Source organism: Mytilus edulis, chromosome 3 (genome assembly GCF_963676685.1).
Source record: "Mytilus edulis chromosome 3, xbMytEdul2.2, whole genome shotgun sequence".
Classification (NCBI taxonomy): Eukaryota; Metazoa; Mollusca; class Bivalvia; order Mytilida; family Mytilidae; genus Mytilus; species Mytilus edulis.
Window position 1 is genome coordinate 62,518,275 of NC_092346.1, and position 20,724 is coordinate 62,538,998.

Sequence of the window (20,724 nt, forward strand, 5' to 3'; positions counted from 1 at the left end):
CAACACTTCAGGAAACATTTCAGGAGCTCATTAGAACAAGTTACATAAAATTACTCTTACAAGATCCTTGTACTTTTTAAAAACCTATATATTATACTTTCCCATGGTAACATTCTTTTCATTTTGTAATGTCATACCACTACAATAGAGTTTAGTAAATTCTTACATGTATCTCTTGTTATTAATCGAGAAGACATGCACTGGCATTCCATCCATCCACCCAAGATTAATAAAAAGTAAAATAGAACAAAGGGAACTGAGAGAGAAGGCAACCTTAAATGTATTTGTTGAATGCTTGTTGTTCAAAAAATGTCCAGGATGAGAACAAACAAAATCAATACATTTAATAGTGGATTGAATGAGAAGGATTGATTGATTGATTGCTTTATGTCCAGTGGCAAAATTAGCAATGATGCATTATCTCAATTATCTCAGCAACAAGTAAATCATTCTTCATCCCCATTTAAACAAATATCACTGCATAATCATATATTATTCACATCAAAACGGACACCAGGTCAGATTTAATATCAAAAAAAGATACTCAGTAGTGGTGACTGGTGACAAGTTCTCATGATTATCTACGACAGGCAATTACTGTATTTCACAAAAAGATCCATTCAAATGAAAAGACAAAACTGTTATGTACGGAAAGAAAGAATGAAACATAAGTAACACAAGCAAACTTGACATTAGATGGATGGCTGAATATATCATGTCCTTTTTGGTTATACAGCTTTTTAACTGTTGCTGTTGTAATACATCCTTGGCTTTCAAATATTTGGCTTTAGAGCATTACTGATAAAGTAAATCCAGAAAAGCACTTTGGACGCATGAAATTTATGTAGTGTTTAGAATGTTTCCAATGTGTCTATCCAAACAGGCAATTGAGACTACAACTGTTATTTAATCTTTCAGTGATCAACCATTCAATGAAGGACACAGCTCTCAGGCTGAACTATAGGACTATGTAACAGATATCTTTTCCAAACTTGTTTACTGTAAATTTTAAATTATTGCGATGTTTTTATCATTTTAAAAAATGTGACAGGGTAATAATTGCAATAATTTAAACTTGCATTTTGAAATTTTTTATATGGATTAAACAGGATTTTTCTCAATGTTGCAAAAATTAAAATCGCATTTTAGTGTAAAATGACAAAATCGCAATAAAAAATGCACGCAATAATTTCTGAATTTACAGTATTTCAATCATTTACTGCCTACAATTTATTAATAACTCCAAAGTTTATGGTCAGTATGAAATTTACTTTCTATATTTGTAAACTGAAATCCTCAATAAATAAATGTTAAAACATGTAGTAAAGTTAACATGCATAATTAACATTTATTCACTTAAAACAGTTATCAGTAAAAATAACAACAAATCATATTTTTCTAGACATATTTATTATAATCATTGCAAAGACAGCCCAAAATGACTATGGGATGGAATAACTGGTTTGAGCAAGCACAAATAATACATCTACACAGTGTTAACTCCTTACAGTATGTGATTCTAGTATTAAACAAAAGTCTACAAATCTAGAAAATAAAACCGTTCAGAAAAAGATCCAAACAAAAACCAGACATCATTCCTTGATCAAAGAAAACATGGACCCAAACAAAATAAAAAGAGAAAGATAAAAAAAAAGAAAGATATAATTTCAAGATAAACAGAAACAATTTTCCTTTACTCTATATGAGGGACATGATGTCATGTACTCAATGAAAATTGTTGGTAATTGTTAATCTAGGATTCTTGTTATCTGCCCTTTCATATTTTTTTATTTGTAACAAGTGGAAAGATCTTTTTACTATAAACCTATAAAATAATTTCACAAATATTTGCAAGCAACAGGAATTAACGAAACTTCACTTATGTTACAGCAAATGTTTGTGGAAATATTATCCATAGCATGCTGTAGTTTTTTTCTTTATAGTTTTTAACTGAAAACATGGAATATCAATCCATATTTTAAATAAAAAAGATAAAAACATATTTAAATTTTGTTGTCTTAAAAATATCAAAGTTGAAACTAAAATAGAACCGTGATGTATTACAACTTAGTGATAAAAGGTTGAAGAAAAACTAATAAGGTCTGCGTGACAAATACATCAAATTCATTTTTTATGGTTCATTATTTTCTCTTTTGTTGAAAGATTATCAACTCATATAGCATAACATGTTTATTTTGGTCATAATTTTTCTCTTCATTTAAGGATCAACCTAGCACAACCATTTTCTTTTTTATAAAAGGTCTTAATTTTACAACTTAACGAAAAAGTCTTACAACTCAAACCTGAAATATATGGACGGACTCAATTCATAAGGTGTCTCTTTATTATCATATAATTATAGTAACATTTTTAGTAAAAATTCAATTTCTTCACTGAAGGCACTCTGTATACTATTAAGATTTTTATGACCCGTCTCTATGGAAAACTATCAGGAGTAACAACAAAGTGAAAATTCTCAAATGACTTACAAAAATAGATAAAACAGTACTATCATAATAAGGTTTACGATACCAGTATATCTGGTTAAGAACAACATAAAATTACAATAACATGTTACTCAGTAATAAGTCATCGTAAATATTGATAGGTACAGTTCTGTTGTCAAGATTTGCTTTGGGTGCCTGCTAGGAATTATCAAATCAGTTTAACACAATACGGGCAACTTATTTTGCAAATTCTCTTTAATTCTATATAAAAACAACAACTTACAACTAAAAAAATTCTTGACTTTTCTTTTAATTGAAGTTGGTTTTTGATGTTAATCATCTTTCACTTGTTGAGCCATATATAATTTGACTGAAGATTGATCAGTGCTGGTTTAATTATGTGCCTCCAGTAACTCTATGCCCATATTATGTTTTTAAATTCTATTTATTAAATATAAAAACAAACTAAATAATATGATGCAGCTGTGGAAATTATCATTACTCTTGGTAAATTGAGGATTTTTTTGGGGGTATCCATGAAAATTTTCCAACTTAAATGCACAATCAATTCAAGTGACATTTTAAAAGTCACATATTAATTGAAAAACAATAAAAATCAATGGATAGAACCCTACATTTCATAACAGAAATACAAATTGAGATTATCAAGTGAGAAGTTTCTATAGGATTTAAGATGCTAACAAGACTGAATAGAAGATTTTTCCACTTACCAATGATAAATACAAATATTATTTACAATGTCACACTTATCTATTTACATTCTTAATAACCTAACAAGACTTGTACTAAAAAATACTGTACATAAAAAAACAATAACAAGTAAAATATGGACGGAATAGATGAAAAAATCTGTAATAATAAATAATTTATGTGAATCAAAACATCTGTTTTAGCAAAATGATCATTAAATACTTAAAACTTACAAACTAAAATGTAATGTAAATTAAACAATACATGAGCTTGCAAAAACTTGCTACAACTCATATAAAAAAGCACTTGAATTAAATTACAGCCTTTTGGTTAACAAAAATCTGATGAAAATTATGCTAAAATACAATGGCATCTTTATGTAAATGTTTCACCTCCTTTATACTTGACTTAGAAAGTCCTACTTCACTAATCTGGATTATATTTAATGTAAATATCCTGAAACTAATATGTATTATCTAAACCTGAAACTAGTTTATACTACAAACATCTTTGTGTTATCTATATCATGAAACACCTTAGAGGTTATTGGTCCTTTAGTTTAACAGTGGATAAGGGGCGATCTAAAAAAAAACAATGAATCTTTTTGAAAATAAATAAGTTTTGACAGCAAACTCCATTTTAAATTTCAAAATAACAATAATTGAAAAGTTCAAAATGGTATTACCTCTACTTTTCAAATGCAAAAATTGAAATTTTTAAACACATATCAAAAGTTCTTTTGTAACTAACTGATAGAGCTAAAAGTATCAATCTTTGAAATCAGATTAAATATTTTCAAAAAAAAATGTTCCAAATCTGAGACTAGCAGAAAGATACTACAAATAAGATGTTGTATGCTACTTTACTTGCAGTGAGATAATCTCTCACTAAGTCTTGGCCAAATATATAGTATATAGTTAATGATGGAAGCTGAATATAAATATATAATTAGTTTGGTTTTTATTATATACATTAACTATATCCTCTGATACAAAAAATTAAGATATGATAGATAAAAATCGAGTGATAAAAAAATCAAGAAATTTAAAACCATTAATTAGCTGAAGTTAAATACTGCATTCATTTGTTTTTTTATGTTTATGTTGATGAAAACTGAAGAAAAAAAATATAAATGCAAACATGAAAAAAACAGCATTTCCAATATACACAAAGTGCATGTTCTTCTTTTTAGGAAATACATATAAATATCCTTCAATAGTTCTAATAATGATGATGAGTATACAATGATAATCACTATGAACATGTTTTGAAGCCGTCAATTATATTTTTCTTATATACTGCAAATATTATATCTACTTTTCTTATAATTGTATATATTCTCTTAAGTCATAATCAAAATTTGTATAAAGTTTCATGAAAATACTAAATACATTTTATTATTAGAAAAGTAATAAATATGTGTATAAATTAGTACATTGTAAACATACAGGATGTTCCTATCACAGAAAGTAAAATGTCTACAAATGCCCTAATAATACTAATACTTTTATCATCGGTGGACATTGTAAAACCTAAAATAAAAATTCCAACATATATTTTGCATTATTAAATTATTAATGGAGTAAGGTTGTAAGTTGAAACTTAATTTAAGTATGTGTACAATGTTCAAATGAACAGATATATTCTAACACTGTACATAACACCAGCAATGCTGGACTAACAATTATACCATAATTATCACATAGTTTTATAGCACTTGACAAGTATACGAAACACATTCACTCTATGTATTCTTTTTCACAGCAAGCCTATCCTCAAATCTGTCATATTCATTCTAATAAATAAATAATGTGCACTCAGTAAAATCCAGTCAATTTCAGTCTAACATCTGATCTAACAAACTGTAGATTTCAAATTAACAAATGTTAGGGAAAAAAGAATTTATTTTCTAAGCAATAATTTGATGTTACATGAATTTTAATAAAAAGAATGACCACAAATAAATGTAAATTATCTAATTTAGTTATAGGGCAACAAAAAGCATATTTTTTTATATGATGCACAAAATATCAAAAATTGAAGCATACAGATTTTTTTATTATCACTCTTTCTTTTCACAGGGGAGAGTGTCAAAAGCTTTTTGATTTTTTATATAGATTTTCTTTACCTGATATCTTGAATCTACTTCATTTTAAATCGCTAACAATTCTGAGTACCCAAAAATGAAGGGACTAAATTGACCCGTTTCTACCCAGTGCATACAACATAAATATGGCTTTGCTGCCATTAACAACAAATGACCTTTATAAGAGGTCAAACAAAGTTATCACAGATCAATTTCATCTCTCCAACAATTCATTCAACAAGTCTAAGTGTCTGGGTGTGACACTAGCATCTGCTGTAGCCTTATCCATAAGTGCTGATCCCATTTCAGAATATAAAGAATGAACTAATGCATGTGTGGCTGTCCGAATACTAGAACTTCCCCCTTGTACAGCCCCACTACTGTTGGTGGCTCCAAGTAAATGCCACAATAGTGGCAACACATGTAGCACCACTTGTTTTTGTTTCCTAGAATACACAGATCTGACCAATTCTACAAAAATAAAGAATAACATCTATATTGTCTTAAACTAATTCAAACAAGTGAAACTGGGATCTACTGCTCACTGATGATAAACCCCTGTCGCAAGTGGATAATTTTAATAGTGTAAAAATATGCAAGTGTTTGGTTAACAGGAATTGTTGGTGATGAACCTGAGAACGCATCACACAGTATAGCTGACTTATATAAACCCTGAAACAAAATTTCAGAAAAATATTCATGGGATGGATAGACAGACAGAGAGGTAATACAGTATACCCTTCATTTCTTTTTAAAGCAGAGGTATAATAAAACAGTAAACCCCCACTTTTTTAAAGCAGGGGTATAACAAAACAGTAAACCCCCACTTTTTTAAAGCAGGGGTATAATAATAATTATGAAGGTAGAATGATGACCATTGTTTCATAATTTATAAAATTCAATAGTTCACAAATTATTCTCAGTTTGCATCTAAAATCATTACTTAGTAAATGAATTTCTTTGATTTTAGTTTTTCTTTCAACTTATATTGCATATCATTATTGTTTTCCCTCATTTTTTTTAAAACCTTTTAGACTTAAGTTGTGAAAGCTTTATAAAAATCTTACCTGCAACTTTGACTACTAAATCAGGTTTACTTCTTGCACTTGCTGACTGTGCTTGGTTAGCTAAAGGTTGTAACAATAATCCACCATCTATAATAAAAGTTAGACTTGCTCAGACATTTGAACACAAACACTGACAAAACAAAATATTTATAATGTAGAAATGCAAAGTTTGCTAAAGGGGAGATGTACATTTTATACCCCAAAAAGTTTTTTGCCAGAAAAATGATGATGAAAAAAGCAAGTCATTTAACCAGCTTGCCCTCTTTACAATTTATCTGCATGTCCGAGTCCTTGTCTGTAAAACCCAGGAAATTGAAATAGTATGAAATTCAAAACAGTGTAGCTGTGGCCATTGATTGACACATTAAAATCATTCATTGACTGGGACAATTTAGGTGAACGTTTGTATGTAACGACCAATGCTCACTATGTACTTTTTAAAGACACTTAAACTATGGGGTCACCAAAGGTTCTCAACACCTAAATAAAGTAATTCGAAAAATTAATCAGAAATAACACGATATTTTGATTAATATCAATTATATAAATCAAAACACAAAGGTTATTCCTGATTAATTTTTCGAATTATTTTATAATTAAAGGCGTTAAGAAACCTTTGTTGACCCCACAGTTTAAATGTCTATCGTAGGTACGTCATGAACAGTGGTTGTTACAGACAAACGTTCACGTAAATTGTCCCAGTCAATGGATGATTTTGATGGGTCAATCAATGGCCACAGCTACACTGTTTTGAATTTCATACTACTTAAAGCAAATATAGCAATGTTTTATTATAGTACATGGATTCAATATTTCATTCTGCAAATTGAAAAATGGTCCAGTTTCTCCTTAACATAACAAAATCAAAAAGAAATTGTTTTAGATAGCCTCACATTCCAACTAATGTTACTGAAAGGCCAAAGAAGCAGCAGCTACCAAGGTGCATCTGTCCACCATTAAATTTCATAAAATCTGACAAGTCAGAACAGTCACATATAAAAATCTGGTTATGTCAATTGAATTAGTTTTATCTAATATAACAAATGCCGAAAACCTATTAAATGTATTTCACAAAATTCCATTAATTAACACTCACCAATATGCTGCATAAGGGCACTGATAATGTCCATTGCAGTATTATAGATCTCCTTATTCTTTGATGACAAGTTGGGAGCCACATTCCCCACTGCCATATTTAAAACAATAGCTAAAGAGTCGGACATTAATGGTATTATCTGCTGAAAGACTTGTAGAGCATACAAGTTCACTTTACTGTTAGGGTCTTGTAGTCGAGGTAAAAATTTGTCAAAAATCTGGAAAAAAGTAAAAGGCATCTTATACAAAATATTCTTTATATTATACTTGAACTACTGTTTTTGTGCACATCTTTAAGATTAACAAAATAAAATTGAATTTATATGAAAATCAAAAAATTGTCTTTTTAAAACTAAAATTATTAAACGAAACATACACACATATTATTTGCAGTCTACAAATATTTGTTTTTACCTTTGTAGCATTTACAGCAACAACCTGTGCATGGGTCTCACAAAATGCAAGAAGTTCTCCAATACCATGGTGCCTTTCTTTCCAGTCATTAGATGAAATCATATTAGTTATTTTTTTAATTTCATCTTGTGTATTTTCATCTGTTCTTACATACTTCTTTGGAGATGGATTATTAACATTTTCACTGAAAAATAAAAAATAAACCATAAGCAATCTTTTATAATGTTAGTTTATACAAGAAGACTAAAAGAGAGAATACAGACTTGTAAACGTATCTAGGCACACTTTTGTTAGCTGAAGCCAAATCAACAAGTGATACTATGATACTCCGACTAGATACTTGACAGAAAACATGTTGCTGAGTGATGAATCTGAAAACGTATCAAATGGTATAGCTGACTGATATAAACCCTAAAACCAAATTTCAGAAATCCTTGTAGAATAGTTCCAGATAAAATGTGAGGAAAATTTTCAACTTGGATGTCATGAGTAAAATGATGTAAGTGTTCCAGAAACAGGAAGTTGTTGAGTAATAAATCTGAAAACACATCACATGGTATAGCTGTATTATACAAACCCTGAAACAAAATTTCAGAAATCATTGTAATGCAGTTCCAGAGAAACCAGGGGTATTTTAAAAGGGGTATAATAATATGTTTATCAGCAGAAATAAGTTATGATAGATAAGAGGAATAGGTTTAGGATTGATACCGATATGATATTCCAACATTTTTAATTCTAATCTTATTCCTTAGCACATTTTAATTTGAAATTTCACATTTTCTTATTTTAAAATCTAAACAGAAAAAAGAAAATTTAGTATGGGACATGGAATTTGAATGAACTGCCAGACATTTTTATTTAAATGCCTAACAAATTCTGATATGTCCTGTACTCTCAATTTCTAATTGCAGACTGCACACTCACACCAAATTAATTAGTAATTTACAAATGGTTTTCCATTTTGGATTAATTGCACATGTTGTATTTTGGGTGTGTAATATTTGCTTATTTGGAACTCATGGAGTGTTCAAGAAACATATCAAAACTTTTTCTGACAAAAGTAAGCTCATCAGGTTGATAAAAACAATAAAATAAGTATAATACATCAAATAATATGTATAATAATATGTATAACTATGTAGATACTGATTTGAAAAACAAATATTAATTTGATTTGCCTAAATATTAATAATTCTTGCTAAACTGTTGAGTAAAAACTTGAATCTGTTTAAACATTCTCTATATCAGCTGGTACAAACCTGCTTGCAGATCCTCCTCGTAAAGTAGAGCCAGCTCTACTACTGGGACCTGACCGCAGACCTCTGGCTGAAGAGGCTTCACTTGGTATATCTCCTAGACCCTGTACGAAAAACAATAATACTTAAAAGTTGATTACAATTTTCCTAGTTATGTCGTCGAAGTGTGTCATTTAAACTTGGCATATATCTTTTACAAACAAAAAAGTCAATCTGAATACTCAACAAGTTAAAAAGTTTTGTAAATATCAAAAGTGACAGAAATTAACTGTTATGCTGGCTGTGATTGTTAAGGTTTAAAACCACTAATTCCTTTATACTCATATAAGAATTTTTAAATCTCAAACCAGTTTAGAAAGCAGTCTAGCTGGGACATACATAAATTGCTCTTGTTGGTCCATGCAATAATCTATAAGTATGATTTTTTTTTAATAAAACACTCCTTTTCCAAATTGCATAAAAACTAATGGACACCTACCTTATTTTTGATGTTATCTACAACTTCTTTGATATTTCTAAGAGTATTTGCTGGCAAGTGTTTTTCTAACATTTTATTAAAGTCTGGATGAGACATCAAAGTAGCTAAAATTCTTCTTCCATTAAACCTGAAACAAAGTAGGACTCAATTAGTAAAAAACTTAAATTAATACATAAACTCTAAATACATAATAATACAGTATTATAGTTTAATAGATAGGAAAGAAAATACAGTGTTACAGAAAGAATATTTCCTGTTTTTTTTTGGTTTTTTTCTATTACAACCAACATGCAACTGAAGGTGGTTTTTTTTTTATAATTCATTTAAATTTTTTTATAAAAAACAAGAATGTCACTCAAAAATTACTTAACTCATTATTAAACATTGAGGAAAACAAGAATGTGTCCAAAGTACACGGATGCCCCACTCACACTATCATTTTCCATGTTCAATGGACCATGAAATTGGATAAAAAATATAATTAGGCATTAAAATTAGAAAGATAATATCATAGGGAACATGTGTACTAAGTATCAAGTTGATTGGACTTCAACTTCATCAAAAACTACCTTGACCAAAAACTTTAACCTGAAACATGCACTTTCATTTTCTATGTTCAGTGGACCCTGAAATTGGGGTCAAAAGTTTAATTTGGCTTTAAAATTAGAAAGATCATATCATAAGGAACATGTGTACTAAGTTTCAAGTTGATTGGACTTCAACTTCATCAAAAACTACCTTGACCAAAAACTTTAACCTGAAAAACTTTAACCTGAAACATGCACTTTCATTTTCTATGTTCAGTGGACCGTGAAATTGGGGTCAAAAGTTTAATTTGGCTTTAAAATTAGAAAGATCATATCATAAGGAACATGTGTACTAAGTTTCAAGTTGATTGGACTTCAACTTCATCAAAAACTACCTTGACCAAAAACTTTAACCTGAAGCGGGACAGACGAACGAACGAACAGACGAACGAACGAACGAACGAACAGACGGACGGACGAACGGACGCACAGACCAGAAAACATAATGCCCCTCTACTATCGTAGGTGGGGCATAAAAATGCATGGAAATGAGATAAGAATATCAATCTTGCTTTGTACTGGATTCCACTGAGTTCACAACTTATCCCATTGATTCCCATAGGAATCCCCAAAGTAAAAATGTGAGACAAGTATTTTAAATATATAACACATTGCAAATTAAAGTATTAAACAAAAGTTTCTATGATATTTACCTAGTTTTTGGTGAGCTGTCCAGACAGAAATGGGCTGCGGTTGGTAGAATACGATCTGTGATATCTTTGACACCACTTAATACTTTCCCAGGGCCCATTTTCTCAACAACTCCAACAACATAATTAGAAGTTGTTTGCCGCACAGCGGGATTTTTATGACTGAAATTAAAGAAAAGAAATCTTTAAAATCTAAGATAAATGCTAAAAAATAACAAACAGCTAGTCTGCAAACTTGTAAAAAAATAATTTTTTGCTTAACATTATTGAATTCATTATAGTCGCCGTCAGCTGAAATTCGTAGCGGTTATCGGTAAAAATAATCTAAACTATCAATCGCGTTCACTCGAGATATAGTTTTTCACATTCCATTCATAAATCGCAAAAAGAAAAACCACTACTGACCTACCTTTTAAGTGATCGCACTGTAATAATCCTGACCTTCACTTTTCATAGACGATTTTGAATGGTGGAATCAGCCATTGTTTTTACCGGAAGTGTTTCCGTGGAGTTCAATTTCATAAAATTTGCATAAAGCGCGGGAAACCTTATCACATCAATGAAAGGAACATTTCAGGAAACTGCGTACAGTGACGAATGTCATATGTAAACAAATGATCCTCATAGAAACGAAGATGGCGGAATTACAATGGAAAATATTCTGGAAAATTTGAAGGTCAGGATTATTACAGTGTGATCACTTAAAAGGTAGGTCAGCAGTGGTTTTTCTTTTTGCGATTTATGAATGGAATGTGAAAAACTATATCTCGAGTGAACGCGATTGATAGTTTAGATTATTTTTACCGATAACCGCTACGAATTTCAGCTGACGGCGACTATAGAATCTAACATATTGTAGCCGATTGCCACCTGACAAGTACAAGGAAATATTTGATTTTAAGATGAGGTAGATTCTGTGTGCCTGAGATGATTTTTCTCTTTTCGTCAAGTCATTTAGAAACAATGATTAAAACTTGTAGTTTAACTTTTTTTGTAATTGATGTTTCTTTTTCACTCAGTTTTTAACAAATATCAAACTTCGTCTTTTACTAAGTGGTTGTGTTTAATTTTTTGGTTTATTTGTTATTTTTAATTCTATAAGTTATTCTAGCAAACAAAAACTAATCGCGTCTGATGTAACTTTATTACGGTAATTCCTTATTTGAATGTTTTTCTATTTTTGATACTTACGTAGCACCACCTGAGATAAGGGCTAGAAGAGAGCGTTGTGGAGTGATATAGTTAACCATAGCCTGAAGGACTTTTTCAACATCCTCACGAATGAACCCATTACTTTCACCACTCTTTCCAAGTAATGCTTTTGCAGTTATATCAATATCCTGAAAGAGAGAGAGTTCTACCTCATTATCACTTATAAAAAACTAACTTCAGTTTTATACAATATTTTCAATCAATTCTATAAGTTGGATACATACTGTGGATACATTATTATTCGTTGGATTCCTATTTTCGCTGGTTTCATGGGTAAAGGTGAACCACAAAATTTTCAATGAATAACATATTTCAAAAGGCTTTGTGTACAGAGATTGGGAAAACCACGAAATCAAATATCCACGAAAATGCAAGTTTTCAGCAATCCACGAAAATTGATATCCACGAAAATAAATGAATCCACAGTAGTATATGTTCAGAAAGAATATACAGAACAGCAACTGTTGTGAATCAAATGTAACATCTTTGTAATTCTTGAAGTCAATTAAAACACTATTAGTGCTACTGCAATACCATTAATAAAAGTATATCAACATAATACTCACTGCATCCATTTTCTTGGTGAGATGTGTAAACATGTCTCCTATACTGACAATGGCTAATCTAGATACTTGTGACCGCAAATTCTTCACCTAAAACATAAAATGATAAGGATAACATACATGAACACAGATGGCTTTCAAAAGTAAGATAATTTCTCTTCTATCAAAGCTTTGGAACATATTATTTCTTCAAAATTTATTTCCGATAAACAATTTGTTTTTTAAAAGTCAATGCTAATCAATTGATCTTTTTGGTTCAAAATAATGCAATCCAATGAAGATTATCATTTCAATTTAACATTAAATACATACTGTAATAGTTACATACCTCTTTTAATGTTGCTACCAATATACTATGTAATTGGGGGGTGACTGTATCTGCGTGAAACAATGCAAGGCGTCGAATACTGTTTAAACCACTACATTTAACTTCCCTAAAAGATAACAACAGTTTCATTTTTATTAAAAAAAAATTAGACACTATTCTCATACTTCTACAACATTTTGATACATAAATAGTCTAAGTTTTGCTGAAACAGCTTCATATGGTCGTGTTCATTTATAGTTTAGCTGTCAGTTTTCTACAAATCCTGACAAAAAAACAATCCTGACCTTCTTTTTGAGGTGTGTAACCTTGTGGTACAATTTCATAGATATCCATGCAGTTATAAAAAAAATATTGTTTTGAAATAACAAAAATGCTTTGTTTGCCTCTATTCCCTAAACTGTTAGGACAATAAACCCCCAAATCAATCCCAACCTTCCTTTTGTGGTATGGTACCTTCTGTAATAGTTTCATAAGATATTTATAAACTTATATTCAAGATATTGTCTTTAAACCAAATGTTTTCAGATGATAATATCATACCATTACACAACTAAAATATTATGGTCAAATAAAAATAAGATTATTAGCTCTCTCTGAAGACTATTGTATTTTGTTCGAAAGATAGAAAGACGACTTACCATTCTTCACTTGAAAGACTGTTCATGGCATCACGTAATGCATGGTCTGGATCACGATAAGGCTGCCAATCATCTGGGTTATCAGATTCTAACATTGATTTGGAAGTATCTGATGTTTGACTAGAACTAAAAGAAAAATTTCACAATGTTATCATTTATAAATTGAACTTCCATTTTTGAATCCACCAAATTATAAATATCCACAAAACCACAAATAAGTATAGGATCCATTTTCATTCATATTCTAGTACCATATTACTTTTCATGCCTCATATGCAAAATTGTTTTTTGAAATGTGTTTAAGTTTTACTCTCAATAAGGACACATTGACCAACTATAATTTGATCTGAATTGTCTTATATTCAATAAACAATTCACATACCTATCATGAACACTGAAGTTTGAATAAGCACCTTAGTACTTTGTGACTTGTGTTCTTGACCAATTTCGAATAATTAAGAGATTGAAAAGGATCTTAACCCTAAGGCTGTTATAAAAATTAATAAGGTTTCCATGGATCCTGTGTGTCAACTGCAATTGCTGCTGTCAGTGTTAAAGTGAAAAGGCCAAACTTTTAATTTAGATGTTATGTCTAATAATAAATAAAACAAAGTGTTTGATGTGGGATAAACATTAACCCTAGACTTATCTTAATGTTCAAGACATCGATGTGGGAACCCTGTGTCTCATTTCTACAACAGAATTTTGTAAGTTTGACTAAAATAGAGAGTCCAATGTCTTTGGCAAGACATGACTGTGATACTTGGTTCAAACATTTTCCATGGAAAAGTTGTAAGCTTAATCTGATCATGATCTTACAGAGCAAAACATGAAAAAACGTTAATGACATGACTGTCACATGAATAAAAATTTAGTCTATGAGATCATAGACTAAGAACTTTCAGCCAATCAGAAGATGTGTTACATCCAAAATTAAATTATCTAAATGTAAAGCTTACGATTTCTTTATAGATTTCCTTGGGGACAATGAAGGAGAAGCTCTGGTTTTGGGTGTAGGAGGTCCTGGTTGGGTAGGTGGTCCTGGCGGTTGGTTTGGTATCGATATTGCTGCAAGATAAAAATCAAATAAAGTATGAATAAATATAAATAATTTACTAACCTTTTCTAATACTGTAAGTCATTAAGACTTGCACTCTTGATAAATAACTCAAGAATACAGTCAAATCTATCAACACAATGAAAATACCATGTCCTCAAATTCAATAAATATTTTATTTCTATTTTTCACGTTTTCAAGGAATTCAGTTAAAAATGCTGTTAAAAACAGGATGTAAACAAATAAAATATAGCTACCAACTGTTTTATTACAGTTTATAATTAGACATAAACAACCTTCAATACAGATTAAATCCAACTATGCACAATCACCATGAATGATTAAATTTATAGGATTGTGAAGAAAATTCAATTTTTAATTACCAGCTGTTGCTCCCATTCAGATTGTCAGAGTACCAAGTCCAAGATAAATCCTTTACTGATTTAAATGTATCAAATCAAATTTGAAAAGCTTCTGTCTTGCATTCTTTATAATTTGGTTAGATGACATTAGCTGCTTTAATTTAATCAACACCTTATAAATCTTTCACTATCTACGATAATAATTAACTTGTAACAGTTGATGCGAGACACAGAAACAAAGCTATCAGATAAATCTCATGGCAAATTTATAAACCATCAATATTGTTTCAGTAGCCTAGATACAAAAGGTGTACTAAAAAATTAATGTCTAGACATAATTATTCTATTGAAGAGGTAATAATTGTATGAAGGATGAAAAAGCTTTAACTAACAATTTTGGCCTATTTAAGTCAATTACAGTATTTTGAAATATTATGACTTTAGTCCCCTTGATTATACCTAGGTTTTCTGAAGAATTTTTAAAATATGGAATGAAGTATAAGAAGGAATTTTTATTTCATTTTATTTGTGAATCTAATTGAATATTTTTGTTTAATTTTCTTTATTAATAATTTCACATGTCTTAACTAAACTCTTTAAACTGGGTTTCCATTATGAATCTAATGTCATGAGTTTATGTATTGTATCAAATCCCAAGATAACTTAAAATTTTAACATCTTTTTTTTTTATTTAACATTTTATCAATTACTCTTTAAATAACTGCCATCAAATTCTTAAGGAAATACCCATATAAACTTTAAAATGTCTTATTTATTAATCAATGAAAATAATCCATACACCTAGTGGTGTTGGGGGGAATCCAACCAAAAGTAAGTACTTATGTTTATTGTGAAAGCTATAAAATAATAAAAAGTTTTGTGTGTATTAAAGTAAAGAAAATGATTAGTATTGAGTACTGAGTGAGAGGTATATTATGCTGTGCAGCTAAAGACTTACACTCAATACCTATGCTCTCGTTTGTATTTAACCGACGTAGTTTCTCTTGCTGCCTCTCTCGTTCTTTCCGCAATTTTTCTTCATGTTCTTGTTTTTTCTTTTCTCTTTCAATTCTCTGAAGTTCTGCTTCTTCTTCTTTCTTTTTCTTTTCTCTTTCCAATCTTTCTTTCACAGCTTTGCTCATGGATTTATTTAACTAATAAAATAAGAGTTTATGTAAAATTTAATGAAAATAAAAAACGAATTGTATAACCTATAGAATTATAAGATCAATTTATGAATTGACCAGCAAATCTTTTTTAGAAATAACTTTTGTTACTTAAATAACAGGTTTTACATGATGTTAAGTATATACTTTTTTATATTTAGTCATAGCTCACTGGAGTTATATAACATAATTCATTTTTTTATTAAGAGATGTAAATTAGAGATGTAAATTTTGAACCACATTATTTTGCAAGGAACATCTTGAGCTTTAAAACTAAAAGATATGTAGCAATGCAATATATCAAGAGTAAATATACTAAGAAAATTGTATCAGGTGAGTAACCCAGAATAGCTCTGGAATCAAAATTTATCAATCCAATCCAGGAAGTGTGTTAAACACTTTCAAGCTGACTTTGAAACAATCTATTCTTATGACAGTAGTATTAGAGAAGATACATATTCTTGACAATTTATACTCTTGTTATCATCCTACTTGCATAGATTAAAAGCGTGAAAACATTTTTTTTTAGGTTTGCAGTATATACACTAATTCTCTTAGTGTTTGGTTGGTATGCTTTAAGTTTACACTAATTCTTTTTTAGTGTTTGGTTGGTATACTTGGAGTTTGATATCTATTTTTTTTAGGTTTGCAGTATATACACTTATTCCCTTAGTGTTTGGTTGGTATGCTTGGAGTTTGATATCTATTTTTTTTTTTATCAAATGTCTTACATCTTCTTCTTCAGCGTAATCATTGAAGAGTTCATCGTTAGAGCCTGTCCTATTGTTGACACTGACACCCACAACACCACTGGTGAAGTCTTTTCGGTCAGATCGCTGTGGTTTTTTATCACTGTCCTTAGACTGGTTATTTCCAGTTGATGAATGCTCAAATCCATTACTAGAATCAAACATTCCTAAAAAGATGAAAGAAATAAAAATAATAAGGTTATATCATACAGAGTATTGTACATGTCTATTCCTTGAAAAATGGTAAGTATGCCAAAAATGTTCTTATAATAAAAATTCTTGAAATGGCACCATAAAGGAAAATGCTGAGTCAAATTACGTAGATTAGATTCCATGAAATTTGGAGCTTGACATCCATGTCTACTGCTATCAATGATATGTTGAACCTTTAGATGTACCTTTTTAATGTTGGGTTGATATCCCATTGTGGTTTACCAGCAAATTTATCTCAAATGCTGTTTTTTTAATTTTTAACCACACAAAAAAATACCATTAGAAAGCACACCGGTATGAAATTTATTTGTTATCAAGAAGAAAATTATCAAAAAAGTTTACATCAGCAACTTTTATAAATTGATATTTACCTTGAAAACATCTTTCCTTCATGGTGGATATTTACATTAAATTACATGAATTCCACATATTAACACCATTTTCCTTGATTTAAATGAATTATGAATATCATATCTTGTTGATTTCTTTGCAATAATGAACAGTTTCTTCACATTTAAATAATTTTAAATGTCGTTTTCGTATTGACAAAAGATGTTTTAGATGCTTTTTATTGATGATATCACAATATGTTCATGCCTGACTGACTTGTTAATGTCTTTTTTCTCAAAGAGGTATTTGAACCTCCATTAAATTCCAATTAGCGTGAAATTTTACCTATTAAATTTGGTGTGATGGAAGAACTGCATTTCCTTTTAAGTCTTAATGATGTGATAAAAGGGTGTTCCCATCGCAATAAATTTTCTTTGAAAAATCGTATAAATAGTTTATATGGTGCCATATCAAAGCAATGGGTCACACAGCAAAAAGATAATAATGTTACCAACAGTTCAGAATAGCATGGTATAAATTGTAACTCAATAAATAAAATTTCTTACATAATAATGCAAATTTATGTAATGACTGCAGACAATTAAGTACAGGTACACGCACTCCCCCTGACCACAAATAAAAGCAATTTTGTGTTCATGCTGTTATCAAATTGCCATTGTCAAACCAATAATGTAAAAATGAAACGAGAGAATTTTCAAATAAAAACAAAAACATTGTTTCCTATTGACAACTAACAGGATTTTACTTTTAATAAGAGTCTATATTGATTTTATATAAACACATTTCATTCATTACATAAAATGCACATGATTCAGTAAACATTACATGAAATGTATTTTCTGCTGATATCAACTCAAGGTAATGTAGTCACTCAATGTACTTTTACAGTTCATATTAGTTTCATAACACAGTTCTGTAGTAGTTGACGATGACAATTGTTTGAACTATGAAATATACGATATTGTGTGTACATAAAGTTATAAACATTTCATCCCTGCTCAACATTCTTTTATAACCATCTTTCTATTTCACACTGTGATCTAGTAGACTGACAACAAATTTAGTTAATAGATGGTATTGTATTTGCTTGTTATGGATGGACGTGTTATTGATGAACAAAGCTTTCAAACTTTGTTCAAACTGCAATCACTATGCATCTTAAATAGTATTAGAATACTAGTTTCCATGCAGTTTATGAAAGTTGCTCAAATATGAGCAATTTATAAAATTATCAAAACTTCTACTTTCCTTTAAAGCATGATTAGTGGCATCTAAGAAAATACATGAACCAAGAGTAACATTCTTCTTCTCAAGTCTTCAGATTTGAATTCAAAAATATGTTTTTGTTAGTATCGATAGGTATTATTTCAGGAGAGTATATTTCTTCCATGAACAGATAGGTATAGTTGCATTGTAAAGCTTCAAACACTTCTTAACCACATATATGCACAATTATAAACAGCAAATAATTATTTCTATGCTAAAGTACACTATATAATGTCTACAACTACTGTGAAAAATAAAACGTTTCACTTCAAAGTTTGCTGATTGAATAAAATAAAATTAAATGTTCTCCTCTATCTATTTAACAGATCAAGAGGTTTCCAGTAATTACATGCTCAAATTTGAGGTAAAAGTTTACAGAAATAAATGCACTCAATGTTAAAATACACATGCATGGATTTTGTCATTCCTGAGTAATTTAAATTCCATCTGTTGTATTTCACAGGTAGAGAAACCATAAATAAAAGAGAATATAAATAAGCTAAAGAGTATGAATTGCCCACATTGAAATATCCTTGGAATGATTTAAAGGAAAAGCATTTTAAGCAATTTCCCATGTGGCCAAAACTTTGAATAAAGAAACAAGACTGAGATAGAAACAAAATTAAATGCAGTACACTAAAATACTTTTGATAAAAACCCCTAAAAGGTACATTCAACATTGAGGGGGAGTAGGAGGGGTCCTAATCCCGAAATCCCAAATTTAAATCCTGACATCCGAAATTCCAAAAAAGAATTCACGGTTCCCGAGTTCCCAGCTTTAAAACACCCGATCCCGGTATCCCTATAAAGGTCCTATCCCCCCTCAACATTATATAGTTCCAAACCAAATATCAAACATTCCTTTATATAGAAGCTGTGTTATATATAACGAAAGTTGCTAACAAAAAACTGACATTTAAGTCTTCTAGGAAGGAGTCCCCTGTAGATATTGTTTTTTATCGCTGCGTTAAGACTTTTAACAATTTTCCAATTTTGTTCATGTATTTATATTTGAGAAGATACAAAATGACAACTTCCCAACAATTTATTTTCATGTTATCTATCTTTTGGCAAATCATTAATTTGTTTAAACATTAATTATTAAATGCCAAATCAGGATATAATATCATAGCTCAAAATTCTAACTTGAAAGGTTTGTAAAGTTTACATCTACATTAACCCTTTCAACGCTACACAAAAAAATAGAAAAATGGCTGCTGCTGCTGCATTTTTTTTAGTTCATTCATTAGAACAGTATTTTCCTTTTCAGACTGCTGTATCTTTTTTATTATATGAGATACAGAGAAAGTGAATGCATGAAAAATGCTCAGGAGAGCATGAACTGTAATGTTAGGCAATTATTTTACTGAAATTTTTATCAGGTTACCTGCGTTTTCAGGTAATTAACAGGTAAAAGGTGTAATTTATTACATTTGTGTTAAATTTTGAATAAAAACTACTTTTAGTCTTCATTTATTTTGTTGTTTTATCTGCCATATTGTAAAGAAGACACCAGTTGCCTGATTCCGTAGCGTATTGTACCATACATAACGTTTTATGTAATAGTGGCACAAATAAATAGCTCCGTCCTAAAAAAATTCAGTCCACCTCCGTTTCCCCCCCCTTTTTCTACATCTCGTAATGATCGATCAAATCATATTTCCCACACGAACTTAATGTAATAAATACATTGAGATAACAAGAAACCTTTTAACTAATCCTCGTTGTTAGTTTCGCCAAGGAAATGCTGAAATTTTTCCATATTTACAGCTTCGTTTCCGATTTCCGCCATTTGCATTTGTCAAAAAATTTGTTTTTATTTTCCTTCTATTTTCCTTCTACTGCATGATTTTACTATAAAAATTGTCGGGATTTCAAGCGCAAATGAGACCTTGCATATCCTAGATTCAAACGATGAAAATTAGAGAGAACCCGAATGAAAACCGAATGGTTTAAGAGTCTAATGAAAAATCCTTTTTCATCGCGGCATATGCCGCGAATAGCAGTGGCGAACGGTGTACGTCA

The 20,724-nt window shown here is 30.0% G+C and overlaps 1 protein-coding gene across 44 annotated transcripts in view; it reads right to left on the minus strand.

Annotated features, from left to right (window-relative positions):
• Nucleotides 1-1,393: 1,393 nt before the first annotated feature.
• LOC139517071 (TOG array regulator of axonemal microtubules protein 1-like) overlaps nt 1,394-20,724 on the minus strand; it is a 61,830-nt gene continuing 42,499 nt past the window's right edge. For 40 of the 44 annotated variants that reach the window (XM_071307719.1, XM_071307733.1, XM_071307723.1 and 37 more), the window contains 14 exons: nt 16,852-17,036; nt 15,913-16,108; nt 14,495-14,603; nt 13,536-13,661; nt 12,898-13,003; nt 12,573-12,659; nt 11,986-12,134; nt 10,798-10,956; nt 9,558-9,684; nt 9,083-9,183; nt 7,821-8,004; nt 7,408-7,624; nt 6,312-6,398; nt 1,394-5,715 (listed from right to left, as the gene is read on the minus strand). In XM_071307719.1, coding sequence (XP_071163820.1) covers nt 5,459-5,715; nt 6,312-6,398; nt 7,408-7,624; nt 7,821-8,004; nt 9,083-9,183; nt 9,558-9,684; nt 10,798-10,956; nt 11,986-12,134; nt 12,573-12,659; nt 12,898-13,003; nt 13,536-13,661; nt 14,495-14,603; nt 15,913-16,108; nt 16,852-17,036 — 2,090 coding nt within the window. In that variant the 3' untranslated portion in view covers nt 1,394-5,458. The remainder of the gene's footprint in view (nt 5,716-6,311; nt 6,399-7,407; nt 7,625-7,820; nt 8,005-9,082; nt 9,184-9,557; nt 9,685-10,797; nt 10,957-11,985; nt 12,135-12,572; nt 12,660-12,897; nt 13,004-13,535; nt 13,662-14,494; nt 14,604-15,912; nt 16,109-16,851; nt 17,037-20,724) is intronic. The other 4 variants (XM_071307706.1, XM_071307729.1, XM_071307710.1 and 1 more) reach the window with 1 other exon arrangement.